This window comes from Archocentrus centrarchus, chromosome 18 (assembly GCF_007364275.1).
Source record: "Archocentrus centrarchus isolate MPI-CPG fArcCen1 chromosome 18, fArcCen1, whole genome shotgun sequence".
Lineage (NCBI taxonomy): Eukaryota > Metazoa > Chordata > Actinopteri > Cichliformes > Cichlidae > Archocentrus > Archocentrus centrarchus.
Window position 1 is genome coordinate 11,162,960 of NC_044363.1, and position 21,504 is coordinate 11,184,463.

The 21,504-nt window shown below is 43.7% G+C and overlaps 2 protein-coding genes and 1 non-coding gene across 4 annotated transcripts; 2 read left to right on the forward strand and 1 right to left on the reverse strand.

Moving 5' to 3' along the window:
• Window positions 1-3,710: 3,710 nt before the first annotated feature.
• On the forward strand, window positions 3,711-5,478 carry LOC115796996 (tripartite motif-containing protein 16-like). Its single transcript, XM_030753486.1, is given in 2 exon segments — window positions 3,711-5,417; window positions 5,419-5,478. Coding segments are annotated over 2 exon segments (1,731 nt in total). The 5' UTR covers window positions 3,711-3,746.
• A 1,712-nt stretch (window positions 5,479-7,190) lies between these two features.
• On the reverse strand, window positions 7,191-21,243 carry LOC115796911 (zinc finger protein 394-like). 2 transcript variants are annotated; one of them, XM_030753393.1, is made up of 4 exons: window positions 21,072-21,243; window positions 17,763-18,023; window positions 10,788-11,051; window positions 7,191-9,179 (listed from the first exon to the last, which is right to left on the reverse strand). In XM_030753393.1, exons 1-4 carry the CDS (start codon window positions 21,241-21,243, stop codon window positions 8,404-8,406), a joined length of 1,473 nt encoding a protein of 490 aa, XP_030609253.1. In that variant the 3' UTR covers window positions 7,191-8,403. The 2 variants fall into 2 exon arrangements, with proteins under 2 accessions (XP_030609253.1, XP_030609252.1); XM_030753392.1 differs by lacking the exons at window positions 17,763-18,023; window positions 21,072-21,243 and adding an exon at window positions 13,502-13,719.
• Window positions 14,085-14,167, forward strand: trnal-uaa (transfer RNA leucine (anticodon UAA)). The gene has a single exon. It is a non-coding gene; the product is annotated as a tRNA-Leu (tRNA).
• Window positions 21,244-21,504: the final 261 nt, after the last annotated feature.

Genomic DNA, 21,504 nt, shown 5'->3' on the forward strand with positions numbered 1-21,504 from the left:
GACAGTGATGTTGGTTGAGGAGGTCTGGGTCAAAGTCAGACGTGTCCTCTCGGGTTGAGGTCAGGACTCTGTGCAGGTCAGTCAAATTCTTCCACACCAAACTTGGTCATCCATGTTTTTATTGTACTTGCCTTAAGCACTGGTGTCAAGAGTAATTTCTACTCTTGGCTTATAGCAGGTGATGCTGTTGTTGATCAGCCTGTCCAACACCTCATTCACCACGTCAAACTTGTCACTTGTCAGTCGGTAGCACTTTTTCTCTTATCTGTCAAATTGCAGGTAGCACATTATTTCTCTGTATCTGTTTTGTGGCACAATGGTGCTGAAAAGGGGGAGTCCCCATTCTTTTGAGCACAGGACCTCCACAACAATGTTCCTTCCAATATGCCCTCAATTGGATAAAATAAATACCTGGAAGTCTGTAAGGTTCAGCTCCCACCCCTCTGCTCCAAATCAGTCTTCCTCTTCTATAGTACACTAACATATGTCCTGTAGAGTCACACAATTGACCAGGCACATGAACACACTCAGAGGATCTTCAGTGTTTCGCCATGCATGTGCAGTAGGGTCAGCTGTTTCAGGATGTTTTGTCACTGCACTCTTGGCTCTCATCATTTGTGGAGGTGTTAATGTGGATCAAATGCAGACTTGAAAAGCAGAGTGGAATAAATGAAAACTGATCTTTATTTCGGTGTTTGCAGAAGTCCAACGGAAAATAGCAGTCCATAAATCCAAACTGGGGATTTGCAGGAAAACTCACGAGCAGACCAGCAGAACAAACAGAGGAAGATTCACAGACCTTGCGACAACGAACACACATAAACAAAACACTGTCATGGGTGGTTTGTGTGACCCTGTGTGTTTTGGCTTTATTTTGTCTGTTTTTCTTTTGTTGTGGGGTTTTGGTTATGTTTTGATTTTCTAGTTCCTTGCGTTTCCCAGTGTTTAGTGTCAGGTCTGCGTCTCTGTTCCCTTGAGTCACTTCCTGTTTTATTTTGACAGTCTCGTGTTCCCTGTGCTTTGTGTTTAGTTTTGCTTCCCCTATGTTATTAGTTTCATTTGTTTCAACTGTTGCTCCCTGTTGTTTCCACGCTCCCCGACTTCCTTGTGTGTATTTAAGCCCTTAGTTTTTCTCTGTTCCTTGTTGTGGTGTCGCTGTGTGTTCCCTGTCCAGTGTTTTGTCCCTTTTAGTATGTCTCCCAGGCTTTGTTTCTAATCCTGATTTGTTTGAGATTTCGGGTTTTGTATTTTGTGTTTGTTCTATTATCTAATTCTCCTGCAAATAAAGTAGTTTTTAGTTTAAGTCTGTCTCCCACGTCCTGCTTTTTTGGTCCACCCCTTCCTACACACAGCCCCAACTGTGACAAACACAATACCATGAAATAGCAAAACAACCAGAGGTCACATAGAAAATACATTCAATAATGATAACTTGGAAGTCTGTAACTTAAAACTCTGGGTCCAAGACCCAGGACTATGACATGGGCTGTGTAACTCTCTGTGTAGTTCCACCTTACCCAGCTGAACCTCACAGACTGAGGCTGAGCCAACGCTAAAGAGAATATATATTTGTAATTAGTTTAGGTTTACTTCTGTAACCTAAATATTAAGTAACCATTTTTAACTGTGGTTAGTTTTTGACTAGAAACCACCAAATTTTACAAATCTAAAACTGGCTAAAATAATAACCTTCACTCAGCACCTATCACAGCGTCTGAAGGTGGCTGTGATGATGTAGGTGAGGCGGGTGGTCCATCTCCAGTGACCACTAGCCTGGCTCCTCAGATGTAGCTTCCTTGCCAGGGAAAAATGATGGGTTGCTGACCAGTCCACCATCTGATTCTCCCTCACTCTCCTCCTGACTCATGTCAGACATTACCTCTCCTCAATGGGAGTCTTGCTCAATTGTGGACTACACCATTGCCATAGCTTCTTGGACATTCATCAGTGTTCATGGCTCTCCACCATAGGCTGGGCTTTCTACAGGATTTCTCAATTAGTCTCTCTTTCCTGCCCACTAATATATCTTCATCTGTCTATCTTTGTCCTTCTATCTTTCTGTCAAAAGACAGAGTGACACACATCTCTTGCACAAGACAGGTGAGAGCAATACTCAGAAAAATACTCACCCCAACCTCCTCCAGCTCATTCCCAGACCAGCCAAGAGATATAATTTCCCCACCATGTCCTGGGTCTGCCCCGGGATCTCCTCCTGGTAGGACATGCCCGGAACATCTCATCCAAGAGGCACCCAGGAGGCATTCTTGTCAGATGCCCGAGCCGCCTCATCTGGCTCCTTTCGATGTGGAGGAGCAGCAGCTCTACTTTGAGCCCCTTCCCAAATGGCTGCACTCCTCACCCTATCTCTAAGGCAGAGACCAGCCACCCTTTAGAGGAAGCTCATTTCTGCTGCTTGTATTCGTGATCTTGTTCTTCTCGACACTACAGAAAGCTCGTGACCATTGGTGAGGGTAGGAGCATAGTTCGATCAGTAAATTGACAGTTTCCATTTCACTCTTAGTTTCCTCTTTACCAAGACAGACCAGTGCAGCATCCACATCACTGCAGACACAGCCCCAATCTGCCTGTCAATTTCCCGCTCCCTTTTCCCGTCACTCTTCAACAATTCAGTTCAATTCAATTCAATTTTATTTTACATAGCACCAAATCACAACAAATAGTTGCTTCAAGACTCTAAGATACTTTAACTCCTCCACCTGGGGCAGCATCTCATCCCTTAGCTGGAGTGGGCACTCCACTCTTTTCTGGCTGATGACCATGGCCTCAGACTTAGAGGCGCTAATTCTCAATCCTGCCACTTCACACTTGGCTGTGAACCATTCCACTGCAAGTTGGAGGCCACCACCAGATGAAGCCAGCAGGACTGCATCATCCACAAAGAGCAGAGATGAAATTCTTAAGCCACCAAGGCATTTAATCAAAAAAGAGAGAAAAAAAAGGCCTAAACTGTCATACACACATATAAACAGGAATTTAATGGAATAACAAATATAATCCATCAGATCCTTCCGTGCCTTAATGACAGAGTGGTGATACTGAGAAATAGCCATTGGGTTATTCAGTCTGTATTTTTGCCACCTTCCTTTCCTGGCTTCAAACAGGCTAAACTTTATTAATATAGTAGCATCTTCCCAACAAAGAGCTGAAAGCTCACAGACATTCATACAGTGTTTAATACTTGCTGCTTGTCTCGTGCACACTCACACTCTGCTTTGTCTGCAGCTGCCAAGTTGCTTTAAGTCTCTATTCTGTGTTTAACCTCTTCATATTTTTCTAATATTGTAGTTTTAACTTCCTGTGTAGAAATAGTCGCTCTGCTGCCGGGAAACTTCTCCATTCTCATGACTGTTTTCTGCAACATTTCTATAGTGAAGGTTATTTATATAAAAGAAAGGATTAACAAGCTTAAAAGTCAAAGTGAACCATAAATAAAAATAGTTAAACACAGTATCGCTCTCAAACCGCTCCCCTTCCTGGAATGAAGCACAGCTTGATAATCCTCCCTCTTCTTCCTGCTCTTAAACACAGCACCTCCTCTCTCTCCACGTTTCCTCGTTCCCTCCCCATTCAGATCTGCAGTTTGAAGATGAGTGTAACCAACATGTGGTGATATGTAAGAGCTGACAGGCTTCATTCACTGCAGAAACACGTATTGTTGAGATCAGAGCTCAGACTAGTTTCAGTTATACGGCAGAAAAACACAGTCACTGACACTGAGAGGAGAAATGGCGCAGAAAGGAGTTCAGCTGGACCGAGAAACCTTCTCTTGTTCCATCTGTTTGGATCTACTGAAGGATCCGGTGGCTATTCCCTGTGGACACAGCTACTGCATGAACTGTATTAAAGGTTTCTGGGATGAAGAAGACAGGAAGAAAATCAACAGCTGCCCTCAGTGCAAGAAGACTTTCATACCGAGGCCTGTCCTGGAGAAAAACGCTATATTAGCAGTTTTGGTGGAGCAGCTGAAGAAGACTGGACTCCAAGCTGCTCCAGCTGATCACTGCTATGCTGGACCTGAAGATGTGGCCTGTGATGTCTGCACTGGGAGGAAGCTGAAAGCCACCAAGTCCTGTCTGTTCTGTTTAGTTTCTTTCTGTGAGAAACACCTCCAATCTCACTATGATGTACCTCAATTAAAGAAACACAGGCTGGTGGCCCCCTCCAAGAAGCTCCAGGAGAACATCTGCCCTTATCATGATGAGGTGATGAAGATTTTCTGTCGTACTGATCAGCAGAGTATCTGTTATCTCTGTGCAATGGATGAACATAAAGGCCATGAAACAGTCCCAGCTGCAGCAGAAAGGACTGAGAAGCAGAAGGAGCTCGAGGTGAGACGACTAAACATCCAGCAGAGAATCCAGGACCGAGAGAAAGATGTGAAGCTGCTTCAACAGGAGGTGGAGGCCATCAATGGCTCTGCTGATAAAGCAGTGGAGGACAGTGAGAAGATGCTGACTGAGCTGATCCGTCTGATCCAGAAAAGAAGCTCTGATGTGAAGCAGCAGGTCAGATCCCAGCAGGAAACTGAAGTGAGTCGAGTCAAAGAGCTTCAGGAGAAGCTGGAACAGGAGATCGCTGAGCTGAAGAGGAAAGACGCCGAGCTGGAGCAGCTCTCACACACAGAGGATCACAACCAGTTTCTACACAACTACCCCTCACTGTCAGCACTCAGTGAGTCTACACACTCATCCAGCATCAATATTGGTCCTCTGAGGTACTTTGAGGATGTGACAGCAGCTGTGTCAGAGACCAGAGATAAACTACAGGACATCCTGAGAGAGGAATGGACAAACATCTCACTGACAGTCACTGAAGTGGATGTTTTACTGTCACCATCAGAGCCAAAGACCAGAGCTGAATTCTTAAAATATTCACTTGAAATCACACTGGATCCAAACACAGCACACAGAAAGCTGTTATTATCTGAGGGAAACAGAGAAGTAACATTTATGAAACAACAACAGTCTTATTCTGATCATCCAGACAGATTCACTGGATGTTATCAGGTGCTTAGCAGAGAGAGTCTGACTGGGCGTTGTTACTGGGAGGTGGAGTGGAGAGGGAGAGGAGTTAATGTAGCAGTCACATACAAGGATATCAGCAGAGCAGGGAAGGGTAATGAATGTGTACTTGGATGGAATGACAAATCTTGGGCGTTGTATTGTGATGCAAACAGTTATATATTTCGGTACAAGAAGGTTAGAACTGACCTCTCAGGTCCTCAGTGCTCCAGAGTAGGAGTGTACCTGGATCACAGAGCAGGTATTCTGTCTTTCTACAGCATCTCTGAAACCATGATTCAGCTTCACAGAGTCCAGACCACATTCAACCAGCCGCTCTATGCTGGACTTCGGCTCTTGGATGATGGAGACACTGCAGAGTTGATTAAAGTCAAATCGACAGAGAAGGTAGGTTCATGTTGATCCTGACCATTATATGTACTTATGTAGTTTCTAAATGAGGCTTTACATTTTAGAAGCTGAGAAGTTCAGTGGTCCATTGATGTCTGAAAATAATATTGCACTGATTCAAACTGTACTTACATTTATATACCTTACATCAATATAAATCAGGATCTGTTCTTATGGCTGATAATCATGTGAGTTTAAATTATACTACTCTTCATATTCAGCATGTTTTCAATCTTGAATCAGTCTGGTTAGTGGTTTTATTCTGTAGTTGCTGTAGTGGGTTGTCAAATGCAAAGAATCCATTGGAGCTGCAGTGATTCATCAGTTAGTCAATGATGAGATAATTGATTGTTTTATAATTATGTTAGCGATATTTAAAGCTGCTTCCATGTTCTGAAATGTGAAGAATGTTGATTTTCTTGATCATATATGACCATAAACTTAATGTCTTTGAGGTTTCTTGCACCCCTTTTTGTGTATTCTTACTTAGGTTTCCCAGTATTTTTAAAGCTTAGTTTTCTTTAGTCTCTCCTTGTGGTGTCAAGTCTGCACTCAGTTGTTTCCTGTTTTCCCTAGTCAGTCATTGTTGCTTGTGCTCTGTTTAGTTTTACTTCCTTGTCTTTTATGTTGTAATTACTTGGAGCTGTGCTCCCCACCTGTTCCCTTATTATCCCTCTCTGTGTATATTGTCTCAATATTCCTCTTGTCATTTGTCAGTTTCATTGTTGTATGTGGCAGTATTAGATAGTGGACTTAATCATCTTCTCACTATATTTCTCTCTTTGGAGCTGCTATCCGAGAATACTCACCTTCCTCACCAATCAGCTGTTACATGGTTGCTGCTGATCAGCTGACTGTCTGCCAAATAGCTGGTAGCCTAGCCAAGCTAGCTGTGGATTTTATGCGTTCAGTATTGGCAGCACAGTGTTTAGCACCACTGCCTAACAGCATGAATGACACCTAGAAGGCCTTTGTTTGATTCCACCTTGGCCTAAACCTCTTGCTGTGTGGAGGTTGCATGTTCTCCCAGTTCTGTTAAGGGGGCCTCTACCTCAAGTTTTTTTTACCCACTCTCCTAAACATCTTCTAACGTGTTCATGTGTTCTTTTTTTTCAGTTAAAAACTTTTAACACAAGGGGACTTAAAGACTCACTTAAAAGAAAAGCTGCTTTTCTGTTTTGTAAAGGACAACAAGCACACTGCACCTTTTCACAAGAAAGCCATACTGAGGCATCTGATGTAAAGCTCTGGTCACAACAATGGGGAGAAAAAAGTCTCTTCAGTCATGATACAAATCATTTGGCTGGAGTTGCCATCTATTTTTACAGATGTCCAGGTAAAAATTTGAGTATAAAAGCAGATGAGAACGGACATTGGGTGGCTTGTGTTTTGGACATTGATAATGTTCCAATAACTTAGATAAACATTTATGGGTATATAAACAATCTATACAATAGAAATCTATTACGTAGGATTACAATAGTTATCACAGAGTTCCCTGCTAATTTCCCTATGGATTATATTATAGTTGTAGGGGATTTCAATGGATGAATGGATGGCCTTCACAGCTGCGTAAACTCAGTGGCTCTGCTGCCAGTAGGCTTATCCATGCTTGTGAATATAATGAAGGATTCACCTGGTACAGGTGTGAATGACTTAAAGAAAGTGAAAGGTTTATGGACTTTGTGGTTATATTTAAGATACTCAGAAGAAGTTTGAAAATATCTTTATTTACACCTCGAAAACATATAACCAACACTAACAAACAGCAGAACTAAACAATGAACCTACAAAACAGAACCCTATTCCATGTTCAAGAAAGTTTAAAAACAAACTCTGATCAACTCTGAGTTTCCTGCTCCAGAACTGCTGTCAGTTCAATCAACTGTAAGTATGTTCACCCTGAGTTAAATGCCTGAGTGAGTAGAGAAAGAAAGCCATCATCAATGGAGATCTGATACCATGGTTCACCATGGCAACAGGTAAATAAATTAAAAACAAAGCCTCCATTTTAATCCAGTGGACTGAGGAATATGCACATGTCAGTGCTGAACCATGATATTTATCTTAAAAAGACGTGATTTTAGAAAAGAAAATTTCAATAAGTTTGGTCCATTCTGTCATCATCACAGACAGAATAAAAGTTTGATAGAAAATATAATTTTGTATATTGTCTTCATTATCATTTGCCCAACTTGAATTTTGATTAAGCTGGAATCCTAATTTTATGTTTGACAAGGATAACAAGTCAGTGACAGAGTTTACTAATGGACCTGTGAGATTAGACAGCAACAGACCCCGGGGGCAGATCTGCCCCAAATCCATAAACAATAGTTTACTACAGCATATGGCCATTTCATATTTTCAATAATTCTCCAGTAAACTTTTAATGTATATCTTTAATATACATCTTATACTGGTCGGCAATATTTTAGATGTTTCTAAATAATTTTGAAATGATGAGACATTTTACATAAAGAATACAGATCGTGTTGGTCCAAAATAAGATGCTATGAATGGATCAAAAGTGGATCCAGACAGGATGAACTGCAAAGTGACCTGAGCCAAATGGAATCCAGGTCTGAATCTGTGATCCTTATCCATTAACTGTCCAGTAACTGACTCAGAGTTGAAGTTAACTCTTTTTCTGAAACAGAAAACGTGGAGTTTCTTTTATCCTATGGTTAACAAACTCAGAGTTATTTGCTAAACCTGTTTCCTGGAATAGGGCCCAGGAGCATACTGAACTTTGACCTTTATAAAATGTAAGATCAGAGTTCCCTTGATACAATTATACGAATAAGGCAATAAACTGAATAAACAATGCTGAGAGGTGTTTACTGCTCTGCGCAGAAAATACTGACTTGAATATGGGTCATCTTTTCACTCAGGTGTTGCAGTGATTTGACTTCTGCTCAGTGTGAGCTCTACCACTAACTCACTGCTACAACTCACAGCTGTCCCTCATTTTCTAAGCATGACACTTTGAACCAGCATGAATTCTCATGTGTTTCTTTAAGTGTGTGCTCTGACTGAATCTTTTCCCACAAGTGCTACAAAGATATGGCTTCTCATCTGTGTGAATTCTTACATGAGTTTTCAATACAGACCTCTGCTTGAATCTTTTCCCACAGATTTTACAAGAAAGCGGCCTCTCCATGGTGTGAGTTCTTATATGACGCTCCAAATCTGAATTCCAACTGAATCTTTTCCCACAGGTGGTACAAGAATATGGCTTCTCACCAGTGTGAACTCTCATGTGTTTTATGACTCCTGATGAGTCAGCAAATCTTTTTCCACAGGTGCTACAAAAGTATGGCTTCTCGCCTGTGTGAATTCTCAGATGTCTGGTCAGGTTAAATCGATTATGTAAAATTTTCCCACAGATGTTACATTGTAGAGAGTTTTTCTTTGTGTCAGTTTCACTCTCTGACAAAGGACTGTTGTCTACTCTCTGACTGTGACTTCTCTTCAGCTCTGCATTTCTAGTTGATCCTGACTCCACATGCTGGCTTTCTTCCTGATCTTGGCTCTCTGCTTCAGTAGAGCTGTGAGAAAGGAGCTGCTCACTGTTTGGATTTTGTTCACTGTGGTTACTTTCCTCATAAATAGTAGTCACCAAGAAGGTATCAACCTCCTGCTTCAGTCCAACTTGCTCTCCCTCCTGACTGCTGCAGAGTTCCACCTGTTTCTCTTTAATCTGTGGCGGCTCTGGGTCCTCCTTACAGATGTGTTTTTGTTGGCGGTCTGAAAAGACAAATCGAGAATAAAGCATAGAAAACAAATATTTGAGCAATTTGTAATCCGAGCCATTAGCAGGTCTCTACAGAGCGAGCATGTGGCTCACATATACCAGTGAAATTTAATGCACATAACTGTTCAGTTCTGACACTCTTGTTAGCAAAGTTCAGCTTCATATGTGGATGTCTGTAATGCTGTATATGTATGAAATGTAAAGACGGTGTGTTTTCTCTTAAATGAATGTGTATGTCTGGATTGTGTACAGTTATAAGGCATATTTTTCTAATTTAGTATCCCTGCTAAGCCAACACATGCTCCTCTTTGTTTCTGTGACGTCAGGTGACTTTTGCCTCATGAAACTTAAGCATGAGTTCACATGAGAGTACTCTTGTGTTGGTTCAAATCCCGGAGAGTTGTTTCAAGAAAGGGCATCTCTGCTGAATCAGACATGCATCAAGATCATCAAGAATGTGATTTCCATACCGGGGGTGGGGTGGGGTGGGGGGTTAGGAGGCACAGAGAGAGAAGAAAAGGCAGGAACGTGGAGGTGACTGGTAAAGAGAAAGAGCTGGCTAATATGACGAGAAGGAAGACAGATATATAATGTATGTTGAGGAGACAAGTGGAAGTGAAGCAAGGCCAGAAGTACTGAAGATTCTACCATGGTCTAGGTAGGAATGAAAATGGAGTAGGGGTAATCTTGAAGTAAGAGTGTGTGAATAGTGTTGTGGAGGTGAAGACAGTGTCAGACAGGATCATAAGCTTGAAGCTGGAAATCGAAGGTGTGATGCTGAATATTGTTACTGTATATGCTCCACAGCTTGAATGTCAGAAGAGAAAGAGGAATTTTGGAGTAAACTGGAAGAAGTGATTCCCAGGGGGGAAAGGGTGGTGATTAGAACAGACTTCATTGGGTATGTAGGTGAAGGGAACAGCAGCGATGAGGTGGTGTTGGGTAGGTGTGGTGTTAAGAAGAGAAAGGCAGAAGGACAGAAGGTGGTGGATTTTGCAAAAAGGGTGGAAATGACTGTGTTGAAAAAGTATTTCAAGAAGAGGGAGGAACACAGAGTGAGGTATAAGAATGGAAGAAGATGCACACAGTTGGGACTACATTATATGCAGATAGAGATAGGAGACTGCAAGGTGGTGTCAGGGGAAAATTGTAGCTAGACAGCATTGGATGATAGTCTGTGTCTTCAAGAAGACAAAGGGAATGAAGGTTGAACCAAAGATTAAACGATGGAAGTTGCAGAATGAGGAATGTTGGACAGAATTCAAGGAGGAGTTGAGACAGCCTCTGAGTGGTAGGGAAGAGTTAGCAGATGATTGGTAGAGTACAGCTGCAGTTCTCAGAGAAACTGCCAAGAAGATGTTTGGTCTAATCCTCTGGAAGAGGAAAGAAGACACGGAGACTTTTGAGGAATAAGGAAGTACAGGGAAGTACTCAAAGGAAGAGGGAGTACTTCCAGGAAGAATTGCTGATGTGATGTGGAAATGTGAAGTTGGACCTTCAATTTTTCCTATGCCTCTAAAAATAAATCTAACTTTGAGCTCTGATTAGGATCCTACATGAGTCATATTCCTATTTATTAAAACCATAAGAGTTTTGCATACCTATTCTGTCTAACTTTTTCTCAGGTTTCCAGATGGTCTCCAGCAGTCTGAGCTGCCCTTCATCAGTCCAGATGATAAGGCCTTCAGCCTCCTGCTTCAGTCCAAGCTGCTCTCCCTCCTGACTGCTGCAGACTTCCTCCTGTTCCTCTTTAATCTGTGGAGGCTCTGGGTCCTCCTGGTCCAGACTGGAGTTCCTCTCCTGGTTACAGACCTGCTGCTCATCCAGACCCTCCTCTTCCTCACAGTCATGTTGTTTTGGAAGGTCTTGAGGAAGAAAGACATGAACAAGGTCACTAATGTGATGATACAAAAACACATATAGCTATGTATCAAAACCTGAATAAATAATGATAATTTACACACAAATGTTTAGAGAGACAGTGAGCTCAGATTGTGGTGTGACTGGTACCACAATCAGGTTTAATAAATTATAAGAATATACAATGTTTTCATCAGCTGAGGCGCCCTCTGGTGGCACCCTCAGATGGCATGAGGTACTGCAGCTGTTTGAGGTGGAATTTACAGGTACTGGTGATGCAGAAAATGAATGAATGTTTTCCATGTTTGAATCAATCAAGTTTAAAGTTTCAGAGCTCAAATGTGCAACTTTCAGGTTAGAAATAAAGGCAGCACAGAGCAGAGAAATAAATTCATTTCTGAATTTACAAGATTAATCATTTTCTGCCAGCAATGCTCTCTTGTCACATTTTGCAGCAACAGTGTTGCATTGTGGTGTTATATTTTTATGTTCCCTGTAGATCTTCATCCGCCGGTCATCTGATAAATCAAACAGTCCATTTTATGTGAGCGCACACAGAGCCTGAAGCAGAAAGACTGCTACAACACTGTGAAACAATGGTATGTGCTCCTGTAGAAACCACGTCTGTGTGATATCGAGCTTGTCTGAACAAAGTGGAGTAGTGATATACACGTGATATCGTGGAAAAGAACTACTCCACCCACAATCCTACACTGAAACAGCGACATCTCTAATTGGTGGAGGTCACGATTACAATGGAAGTGTTTGAACCCGCAAACTAGAGATGCACTGATTGGCCGGTCAGGGACCAGAATTGGCTGGCCATCCTTTTATGTGACCGATTATGAGCCAGTCAGTTTCATGCATGCACAGCACGCATACACACATATCTTATCTTGTTTGGAGGTGGCACAGCCTGCCCGGCTGCCTCCTTAAACACCTGCAGAGCAGTGAAAGAGGCAAAACATCACTATGGCTGTAGACGAAAACAACAGTTGCAAAAGTCTGACTCCAGGGACTGTGGCAGGAATTACACGCTGTCACAGACTACAAAGCACCACACACAGCCCTGGTGAATATGCTGCTCTTGCTGATGAACTGAACAACTTCTTTGCACTCTTTGAGTCAAGAAGCTGACAGCCCGCTGCACTCCGAGCCAGGGGGAAGGTGACACTCTCTGTGACAGACTACGATGTGAGGAGGGTGTTCAAAAGTGTAAACTATGACCTCAATGCTCTGCTGTACACTCATGACTTCAAGACCACGTCATGGTCCAATTTCATCATAAAGTTTGTTGACGACACCACTGTTGTTGGACTAATCTCCCACAATAAAGAAACAGCCTATAGGAGGGAGGTCTCCCACCTGGAGAACTGGTGGCAAGCGCCTCAAGCCAAGCACCTTGAGGCAACTGTTTGTTGTGATTTGGCACTATACAAATAAAATTGAACTGAATTGAATTGGTGCTGGGAGAACCACCTTCTGCTTAATGTAAGCAAAACAAAGGAACTGATTAAGGACTTCAGCAGGAAGCACCAGAGGGACTCAGGACCTGTCCTGGACTCATCACATCAACAACAGTGTGATGAAGACTTGAAAGCATCTCTACCTCCTCAGGTGGCCGAGAGACTTTAAGTTCCCTCTCAAGGTGCTCAGGAACTTTTACACCTGCACCACTGAGAGCATCTTGCACGGGAGCATCACCACCTAGACGGGAAACTGCACCACCCTTTTAAGGACCATGAAGTCCTGTTTGGTGCAGTTTCCCATCCAGGTGGTGATGCTCCCACGCATGATGCTCTCGATGGTGCAGGTGTAAAAGTTCCCTCTCAAGGTGCTCAGGAACTTTTACACCTGCACCACTGAGAGCATCTTGCACGGGAGCATCACCACCTAGACGGGAAACTGCACCAAACAGGACTTCATGGTCCTTAAAAGGGTGGTGCATCCACATATTTGGACCAGAACCACCATCCACAACGTAGTAAATACCAACAACTAGAATTTTATATATTTACCTTAGATATTTAAATATTTTTATCTTGTGTGCCATGGCGTGTGAATCCCTTATTTTAATATTTTTACTACCAGTCATGTTTTAATTGAAACTATTGGAATTTGCTTAGTATAGTCACGTGGAGCTCCTAATGAGCTTTCTAATGGTACCAGAATCATTAAAATTGAATTAGAGATGAGAAAGTTACAGCAAGTACAGTGACTCATACTAGACATCACGTTTACTGTTTTACCAGTGTAATTAGCGGCCAAAGAAGCCGCACTTTTTGCGTAACTTAAAATGTGATAACTTCCTTATTTATTGTCCTATGAAGTTGATCTTGGTGCCATCGAAAATGTCTTCTCACGAGCTTTCCAGTGGTTCAACTTTCATAACAATCCATTCAGTTTATTTATTTATTTATTTGTCACACACCCACAGATAAAAACATTTCCATACCTATGGTGCGTGAGTTTGTGTCGGGTGTCCGGCTGATATCCAGCAGTTTGCGCTGGCGGTCGATCTCCTCCTCATACTGGAGGATGGTTTTTTGAACCTCTGAGAAGATTTCTTCACAAGCAGCAGTGAGTCGCTCCTTGATGAACTCTCTCAGATACTGAACTGAACACATCGCTGCTTCAACTCGGATCAATACTTAAGTTTGTGTCTCTCCTCTAAGTTCGGTCGGCAGCTCCAGCTTCATCACACAGCAGCCATGTTCGCGCACGCACCGCAAACACACTTTGCTCCTCCTTTTCCTCCCCTGCTCTGCTGTGGTTTGCGGTCCTGCGGTCACGTGACTTTTGTTTTTACTCTAAAATTTTATTCATATCTCATAAAGACAGCACGCACAGGTACAGATATCAAATGTGCAACATCTTAAAGACACTTTTTTAAACATTGATACAGTATTGATCACAAGTCCTCCATGCATTCTCCTGCTGTGTAGCATTAAATAAGGAAGAGCAGGCGCTTTTAGAAGGGCAAAAAAAAATGGCATTGTATTCCTAAAATTCTTTCAGAAGTCCTCTCAAGTCTATTCACCAGGATGGCCGAGTGGTTAAGGTGTTGGGCTTAAGATCCAATGGACAAAAGTCCTCGTGGGTTCCAACCCCACTCCTGGTAAAATTGTGATGAGTTCCCCTGAGTACCGCTGACCTGTCCAGGGTGCATCACACCATGTGGCAACTGAGACGGGTTCCTGCTTTTCACATTGAATCATCTATCAGTAAAAATCTTATTCAGTTCCAAGGAAATTCAACATTGTGTCTGTGAAAGTTTTCTCTGGGTACACTGTTTTCATCCCACAATCCAAAGACATGCAATTAGTGGGATGATTCTAAATTGCATGTGAATGGTTGTCTGTCTCTGGTGACCTATCCAGCATATAACTTGCCTTTCACCCTATGACAGCTAGGATAAGCTCCAGCCCCCCTGTGACCCTGAAAAGGATAAGTGGAAAACAACTGGATGGGTGGTTGGATACAGACTTTCTAATCTGACATCAGAAAGGTGTGAGCCAGTGACATGCACTCATCATGACAAGTAAAATTCTATAAGAGAAAATACATTTGACTGCTTTATAAATTCCATCCATCCATTCTCTTCCACTCATCCTGTTCAGGGTCACGGGGAGGGCTGGAGCCTATCCCAGCTGACATAGGGCGAGAGGCAGGGTACACCCTGTACAGGTCGCCAGCCTGTCGCAGGGCCAACACAGAGAGACAAACAACATCCACACTCACATTCACACCTATGGGCAATTTAGAGTAGCCACTTAACCTAACCCCAGTAAGTGCATGTCTGTGGGAGGAAACTGGAGTATGCTGGAGGAAACCCACGCAGACACAGGGAGAACATGCAAACTCCACAGAGAGAGAGGCCCGGGCCAAGGTGGAATGGAACCCAGGCCTTCCAGATGGTAGTCTAACTGTGAGGCAGCAGTGCTAACCACCGCACCACCGCGCTGCCCTGTTATATAAATTATTAATTAATAATTAATTAATTAAAAATTATTTCAACATTTTAATGTTCAAAATCTCGGAATTTACCCATCGCCTGTTCAAACACATGGAAGAAATGCTGGGTGAGCCAGTGCAGTGCTGTGGCTCACCTTTGGTGGCGCTGTGCCACATACAATAAATGAAGCAGGTGGTTGGCGCATGCCCATTGTTGTCTCTCTTTATATCGCCAATATACACATTTGATTACACATGTGCTGCACATGCTGATGTTCCACAGTCTGTCTAATATATTGAATGAATGTGTGTGACATGTTTATTCTTTGTGCTCAGTCATAAATGCACGGTGAAAATACACAGGGGGAGGCAGAAAGTTCATATGTGAACATCCGACGGGTGAGGCATCCGACGAGTAAGATGCCTCACCCGTCACAAACCTCTCCGCACATCACTGGTGTGAGCAGTTTCTGAAGTGCATAAATGCTCCATGGTTTTCATTTCTGTCCATCATCTTGAACACTGGCTATAAATGGGTTAACTTCATGCCTGTGTGGTTTGGTTTCTTCATTCTGTCTTTCAGTGCAAATAAAGGGCTGTTAGAGTGTGTGCTGTGTGTGTTTCTGAAGCATCATAATCCTTTCATATTTATGATAAACCATGTTGTTTTCTGATACTGTGTTGCTGCTACTTGTTCTCATTTCACATGGCAGAATGTAAAACATGTGGACAAACTGAGCTGAGCTGCTTTAACCTCCACTACATCCCTGATAGCAGGGTGGAGGTGCCCTCTTGTGTTGTACATCAGTTTTCAGGTTCATCATGACTTGCTTCTTTTATCTGGAAATATACAATCTGACCCCAGCCCAGATTGCTTCAGTCCAAGCTGCTCTCCCTCCTGACTGCTGCAGAGTTCCTCCCGTTCCTCTTTAATCAGTGGAGGCTGTGGGTCCACCTGGTCCAGCTTGGAGTTCCTCTCCTTTTCTATGAGGACCTCCTCTTCCTCACCGACATGTTGGTGGAGGTCTGAAGAGACAAAGAGATAAAAAAAAAATTATTAAAAGATATCTGAGTAAATATATTCTGATCTGAACAATTAACAGTTCAGTTAAATGTAAATTTCTGTCTATGTAGACAGCAACAGATATGTGTTTTTTGACAGTTTATTACAGTTAATTGCTGAATTATCAGAAACAGACTGCATGTAACTGTCAGTGTGACCTCATTCAATCACGGACTGATATCAGACTGACTGTCTTATGTCAACATTTACGGTAGGTGCTCATAAGCTTGAAAATGCCATTTTGCAAAAACAACAACAAAAAACAAACAACAAACAAATGAACTGAAGGGAGATAACGTTATCTCATTGGCTAAAATGGATTTTTAACAAAGTTTTAACTTTGAAGACATAATTTGGAGTTGAAACAGGGTGCTAAATCGCAGTATGTGTTACTGCAATACTCAGCATATTGCAAAATGTTAAAAATATGGTAAGGCCATACAACATACAGAAGATGTCAAATTATTTGGATTTTTATATCTTATATTGGCAACTGAACTTAAAGATGATTGGGGGCCTGGCATTGTACACAAGTTGTGCTAGAAAAAATCTGTGACTAATTTAAAAAGAAGCAATTTTTCACACATGTAACTGTTTTCTATGGTATAGGAGGGTTAACAGTGTAATACAAGCTTTTAGAAATAAGTAATGGCCCATTTTTACACAAAATACATTCAGTTCTGTGATAGGGACCCAAATACTAGGAATGACCCAAGGAAAAACAAACATTTGAGCAAATATATTCTGCTCTGTAGTGAACATGTGGCTCACTATATAAAAAGTGTACAAATGTGACAAATTATTTGGTCTCTGATACAAATGACTGTTTAGTTCTGACACTCTTATTAGCAAAGTTCAGCTTCATATGTTGGCGTGTTGTCTTTTCAGTGAATGTGGATGTCTGGATGTTGGGGCAGAGCTGCGTTGCTACATATGGCGCACTTACACAGTGAGAAACATTTTGGCTGTGCTTCAGACACCACGGTACACCCTGTACATGTCGCCAGCCTGTCGCAGGGCCAACACGGAGAGACAAACAACCTTTCACACTCACATTCACACCTATGGGAAATTTAGAGTGACCAATTAACCTAACCCCAGTAACTGCATGTCTTTGGACTGTGGGAGAAAACTGGAGTACTCTGGAGAAAACCCACGCAGACAAAGGGATAACATGCAAACTCCACATAGAGAGGCCCAGCCCAAGGCAAACCCAGACCTTCTTGATGTCATTCTTGCTGTGAGCCAGTAGTGCTAACCACCACACCACTGTGCTTCCTTAGAGGAAGCACAGTGGTGTGGTGGTTAGCACTGTGCTCCCTTAGAGGAAACCTGTAATTCTTTAACTTAAATTGTTGACACAACAAAATGAAAACTATGTTTTTGGCTTTGCGTCTCTGTAGGGGTGTAGAGTTTGTCTGAGCAGTGGGTGGAAATTTCAAACACAGACGCTTCACTTCTTTCATTCTGTCAACTTTTTTTTCATTCAATTTTCACCTTTTTGTGTCAGTTAATGATTGAAATGTGTTTATGTAAATGAAAACACAAAATCAGGCCAAAGAAATGCATTCATGCTGGTTATTGCAGTTGGACCTTCAATTCTTCCTGTGCCTCTAAAAATAAATGTAACTTTGAGCTTTGATTAGGATCCTACATGAGTCATACTTATTTCTACTAAGACCATCACAGTTTTACATACCTAGTCTATGTAACATTATGTCAGGTTTCCAGATGGTCTCCAGCAGTCTGAACTGCTCATCAGTCCAGACGATAATGCCTTTAGCCTCCTGCTTCAGTCCAAGCCGCTCTCCCTCCTGACTTCTGCAGAGTTCCTCCTGTTCCTCTTTAACTCGTGGAGGCTCTGAGTCCTGCTGGTCCAAAATGGAGTTCCTCTCCTGGTTACAAATCGGCTGCTCATCCAGACCCTCCTCTTCCTCACAGTCAAGTTGCTGTGGGAGGTCTTTCAAAGAAATACAAGGTGACTGTTGTGATGATACATAAAACTGTGTAACAAATTTGTGTATCTAAACCTGAATAAATGCCGATCATTTACACATAAATCTTCAGAGAGACAGCAAGCTCAGATTGTGCCCTGAGTGGTGCTACAGGGAGGTGTCAGTCAGGTTCAATAAATGTATAAATATGCAGAAAAATATAGACTTTGATTTCTAGTCAGTCTGATGTCAAGCTTGATTTAACAAAAAAGCCTTTTATTCATGACATTGTGAAAAGGAACTGCTCTACCCACAATCCTAAAGTGTAACAGTGACGTCTCTGAATGGTGGAGGTCGCTGTTACCATGGAAGTGTTTGAACCCATGAAGGTGAGCACGAGAGTGGTGACTGTAGTCAGTAACAAAGCACTGTACAATATGAATAACTGGGCTCTACTTTACTACACACACAATACAAACTGCAAAATATATTCAGACTGTTATTATACAACACTACGATAATGAAAAGGACTCAATCCCAGAAGTCTGGAAGTCGTTTGCTGTGGAATCTTGTATTTGCAGTGCATTGTGGGATGAGTAGTTCACTGTTAAACGTGAGGTTTTGTGAGGATTTTGTGATATGGATAAAATGAATCTCCCACCTCCGGCAGAACTTCGACAGCATTCCGAGGGAGGCTGAGGACATTGAGTCCGAATGGACCATGTTCCGCACCTCCATTGTTGAGGCGGCTGCTCAGAGCTGTGGCTGCAAGGTGGTTGGTGCCTGTCGTGGTGGTAACCCCCGAACCAGATGGTGGTCACCGGAGGTGAAGGGAGCCATCAAGCTGAAGAAAGAGTCCTATCGGGCTTGGTTAGCCTGTGGGACTCCGGAGGCAGCTGACAGGTATCGACAGGCCAAGCGGAATGCAGCTCGGGCAGTGGCCGAAGCAAAAACTCGGGTGTGGGAGGAGTTCGGTGAGGCTATGGAAAAAGACTTTCGGACGGCATCGAAGCGATTCTGGCAAACCGTCAGGCGACTCAGGAGGGGAAAGCAGTGCTTCACTCACACTGTTTATAGTGCGGGGGGGGTGCTGCTGACTTCAACTGAGGCTATAGTCGGACGGTGGAAGGAATACTTCGAGGACCTTCTGAATCCCACTGACACGCCTTCTGTAGTGGAAGCAGAGTCTGGGGATGAGGGGGATGACTTGACCATCACTGGGGGTGAGGTCACTGAGGTAGTTAAACAACTCCTTGGTGGCAGAGCCCCTGGGGTGGACGAGATTCGCCCTGAGTTCCTGAAGGCTCTGGATGTTGTAGGGCTGTCTTGGTTGATACGCCTCTGCAACATCGCGTGGAGATCTGGGGCAGTGCCATTGGATTGGCAGACCGGGGTGGTGGTCCCCATCTTTAAGAAGGGAGACCGGAGGGTGTGCTCCAACTTTCGGGGGATCACACTCCTCAGCCTCCCCGGTAAGGTCTATGCCAGGGTGCTGGAAAGGAGGGTGCGTCCGTTAGTCGAACCTCGGATTCAGGAGGAACAATGCGGTTTTCGTCCTGGTCGTGGAACGCTGGACCAGCTCTTTACCCTCTCAAGGATATTCGAGTGTGCGTGGGAGTTTGCCCAACCAGTCTACATGTGCTTTGTGGACTTGGAGAAGGCATTCGACCGTGTTCCTCGGGGTGTTCTTTGGGAGGTTCTGCGGGAGTATGGGGTGTCTGGCCCGTTGTTGCGGGCCATTCAGTCCTTGTACAACCACAGTGAGAGCTTGGTCCGTATAGCCGGTAATAAGTCGGATTTGTTTCCTGTGGGTGTTGGACTCCGTCAGGGCTGCCCTTTGTCACCGATTCTGTTCATAATTTTTATGGACAGAATTTCTAGGCGTAGCCAGGTGGCGGAAGGCTTCTTCCTTGGTGGCCTCAGAGTCTCATCTCTGCTTTTTGCAGATGATGCGGTTCTGTTGGCTTCATCAGGGGGGGGCCTCCAGCTCGCAGTGGAACGGTTCGCAGCCGAGTGTGAAGCGGCTGGCATGAGAATCAGCACCTCTAAGTCTGAGGCCATGGTCCTCAGCCGGAAAAGGGTGGAGTGCCATCTCCGGCTCAGGAACGAGTTCTTGCCTCAAGTGGAGGAGTTTAAGTATCTCGGGGTCTTGTTCACGAGTGATGGGAGAAGGGAACGGGAGATCGACAGGCGGATCGGGGCTGCTTCTGCAGTGATGCGGACGCTGCACCGGTCCGTCGTGGTGAAGAGGGAGCTTAGCGTAAAAGCGAAGCTCTCGATTTACCGGTCGATCTACGTTCCTACCCTCACCTATGGTCACGAGCTTTGGGTAGTTACCGAAAGAATAAGATCGCGAATACAAGCGGCAGAAATGAGTTTCCTTCGAAGGGTGGCTGGCCTCTCCCTTAGAGATAGGGTGAGGAGTGCGGCCATCCGGGAGGGGCTCGGAGTAGAGCCGCTGCTCCTCCACATCGAAAGGAGCCAGTTGAGGTGGCTCGGGCATCTGATTAGGATGCCTCCTGGCCGCCTCCTGGGTGAGGTGTTCCGGGCATGTCCCACCGGGAGGAGGCCCCGTGGTAGACCCAGGACATGCTGGAGAGATTGTGTATCTCGGCTGGCCTGGGAACGCCTTGGGGTCCCTCCGGATGAGCTGGAGGAGGTGGCTGGGGAGAGGGAAGCTTGGGCTTCTCTGCTTAGGCTTCTGCCCCCGCGACCCGGCCCCGGATAAGCGGAAGAAAATGGATGGATGGATGGATGGATGGATGGATAAAATGAATCTGACTGTGCCGATCAACATTACTAACAGGTGTCATTCAAACCTTCTTGTCTCTCTGATAAGGTTGAGCAGGACCTATCCTAGTAGCAACCATAGACCTGCACCAGTCCAGCATAGTCCATCACTGGGCACTGAACCACAGCACTGATAAATACCCTGTTTCGCATATTCTAGTAAAGTCACAGACACTGAAGAATTTGAGCTTCAACAGCACAGAGTGGACCTTACATCAGCATACTGAATCATATATATCGATGTAGATGCGCAAATTATTTTCAACGGCTTCTCTATGACATACCTGTGATGTGTGAGTTTGTGTCGGGTTTCCGACTGATATCCAGCAGTCTGCGCTGACGGTTGATCTCCTCCTCATACTGGACGATGGCTTTTTGAACCTCTGAGAAGATTTCTTGACAAACTGCAGTGAGTCTCTCCTTGATGAACTCTTTCAGATACAGAACTGAACACATTGCTGCTCCAGCTGGGGATGGGTGGGTCGATCCAAACATCAATAACACTGATATTCAGTGTATCTTGTCATATGGTAGACATGTCTGAGTACGAAATCCGGACACACTTTGCTTCGCCCCCACCTCCTGCCCCTCACTACTGTGGATTGTTTTCGTGGAGTCATGTGACTCAGAGGCATGCGCCGATTCGTTAAATGTAAAAATTATCTCCAGCGTATCAGCGTATGTTCTTCTTTTTTTTTTTTTTAATAACTTAATATA

What these genes read in the sequence shown, in the direction of transcription:
- LOC115796911 (XM_030753393.1), bottom strand. Translation starts at nt 21,243, where the DNA reads ATGTGTTCAGTTCTGTATCTGAAAGAGTTCATCAAGGAGAGACTCACT. An exon ending in CATAATGTTACATAGACTAG is followed by an intron (nt 11,052 to 17,762) that starts GTATGTAAAACT and finishes TTCTTCCTCAAG; the next exon opens with ACCTTCCAAAACAACATGAC. An exon ending in GAAAAAGTTAGACAGAATAG is followed by an intron (nt 9,180 to 10,787) that starts GTATGCAAAACT and finishes TTGTCTTTTCAG; the next exon opens with ACCGCCAACAAAAACACATC.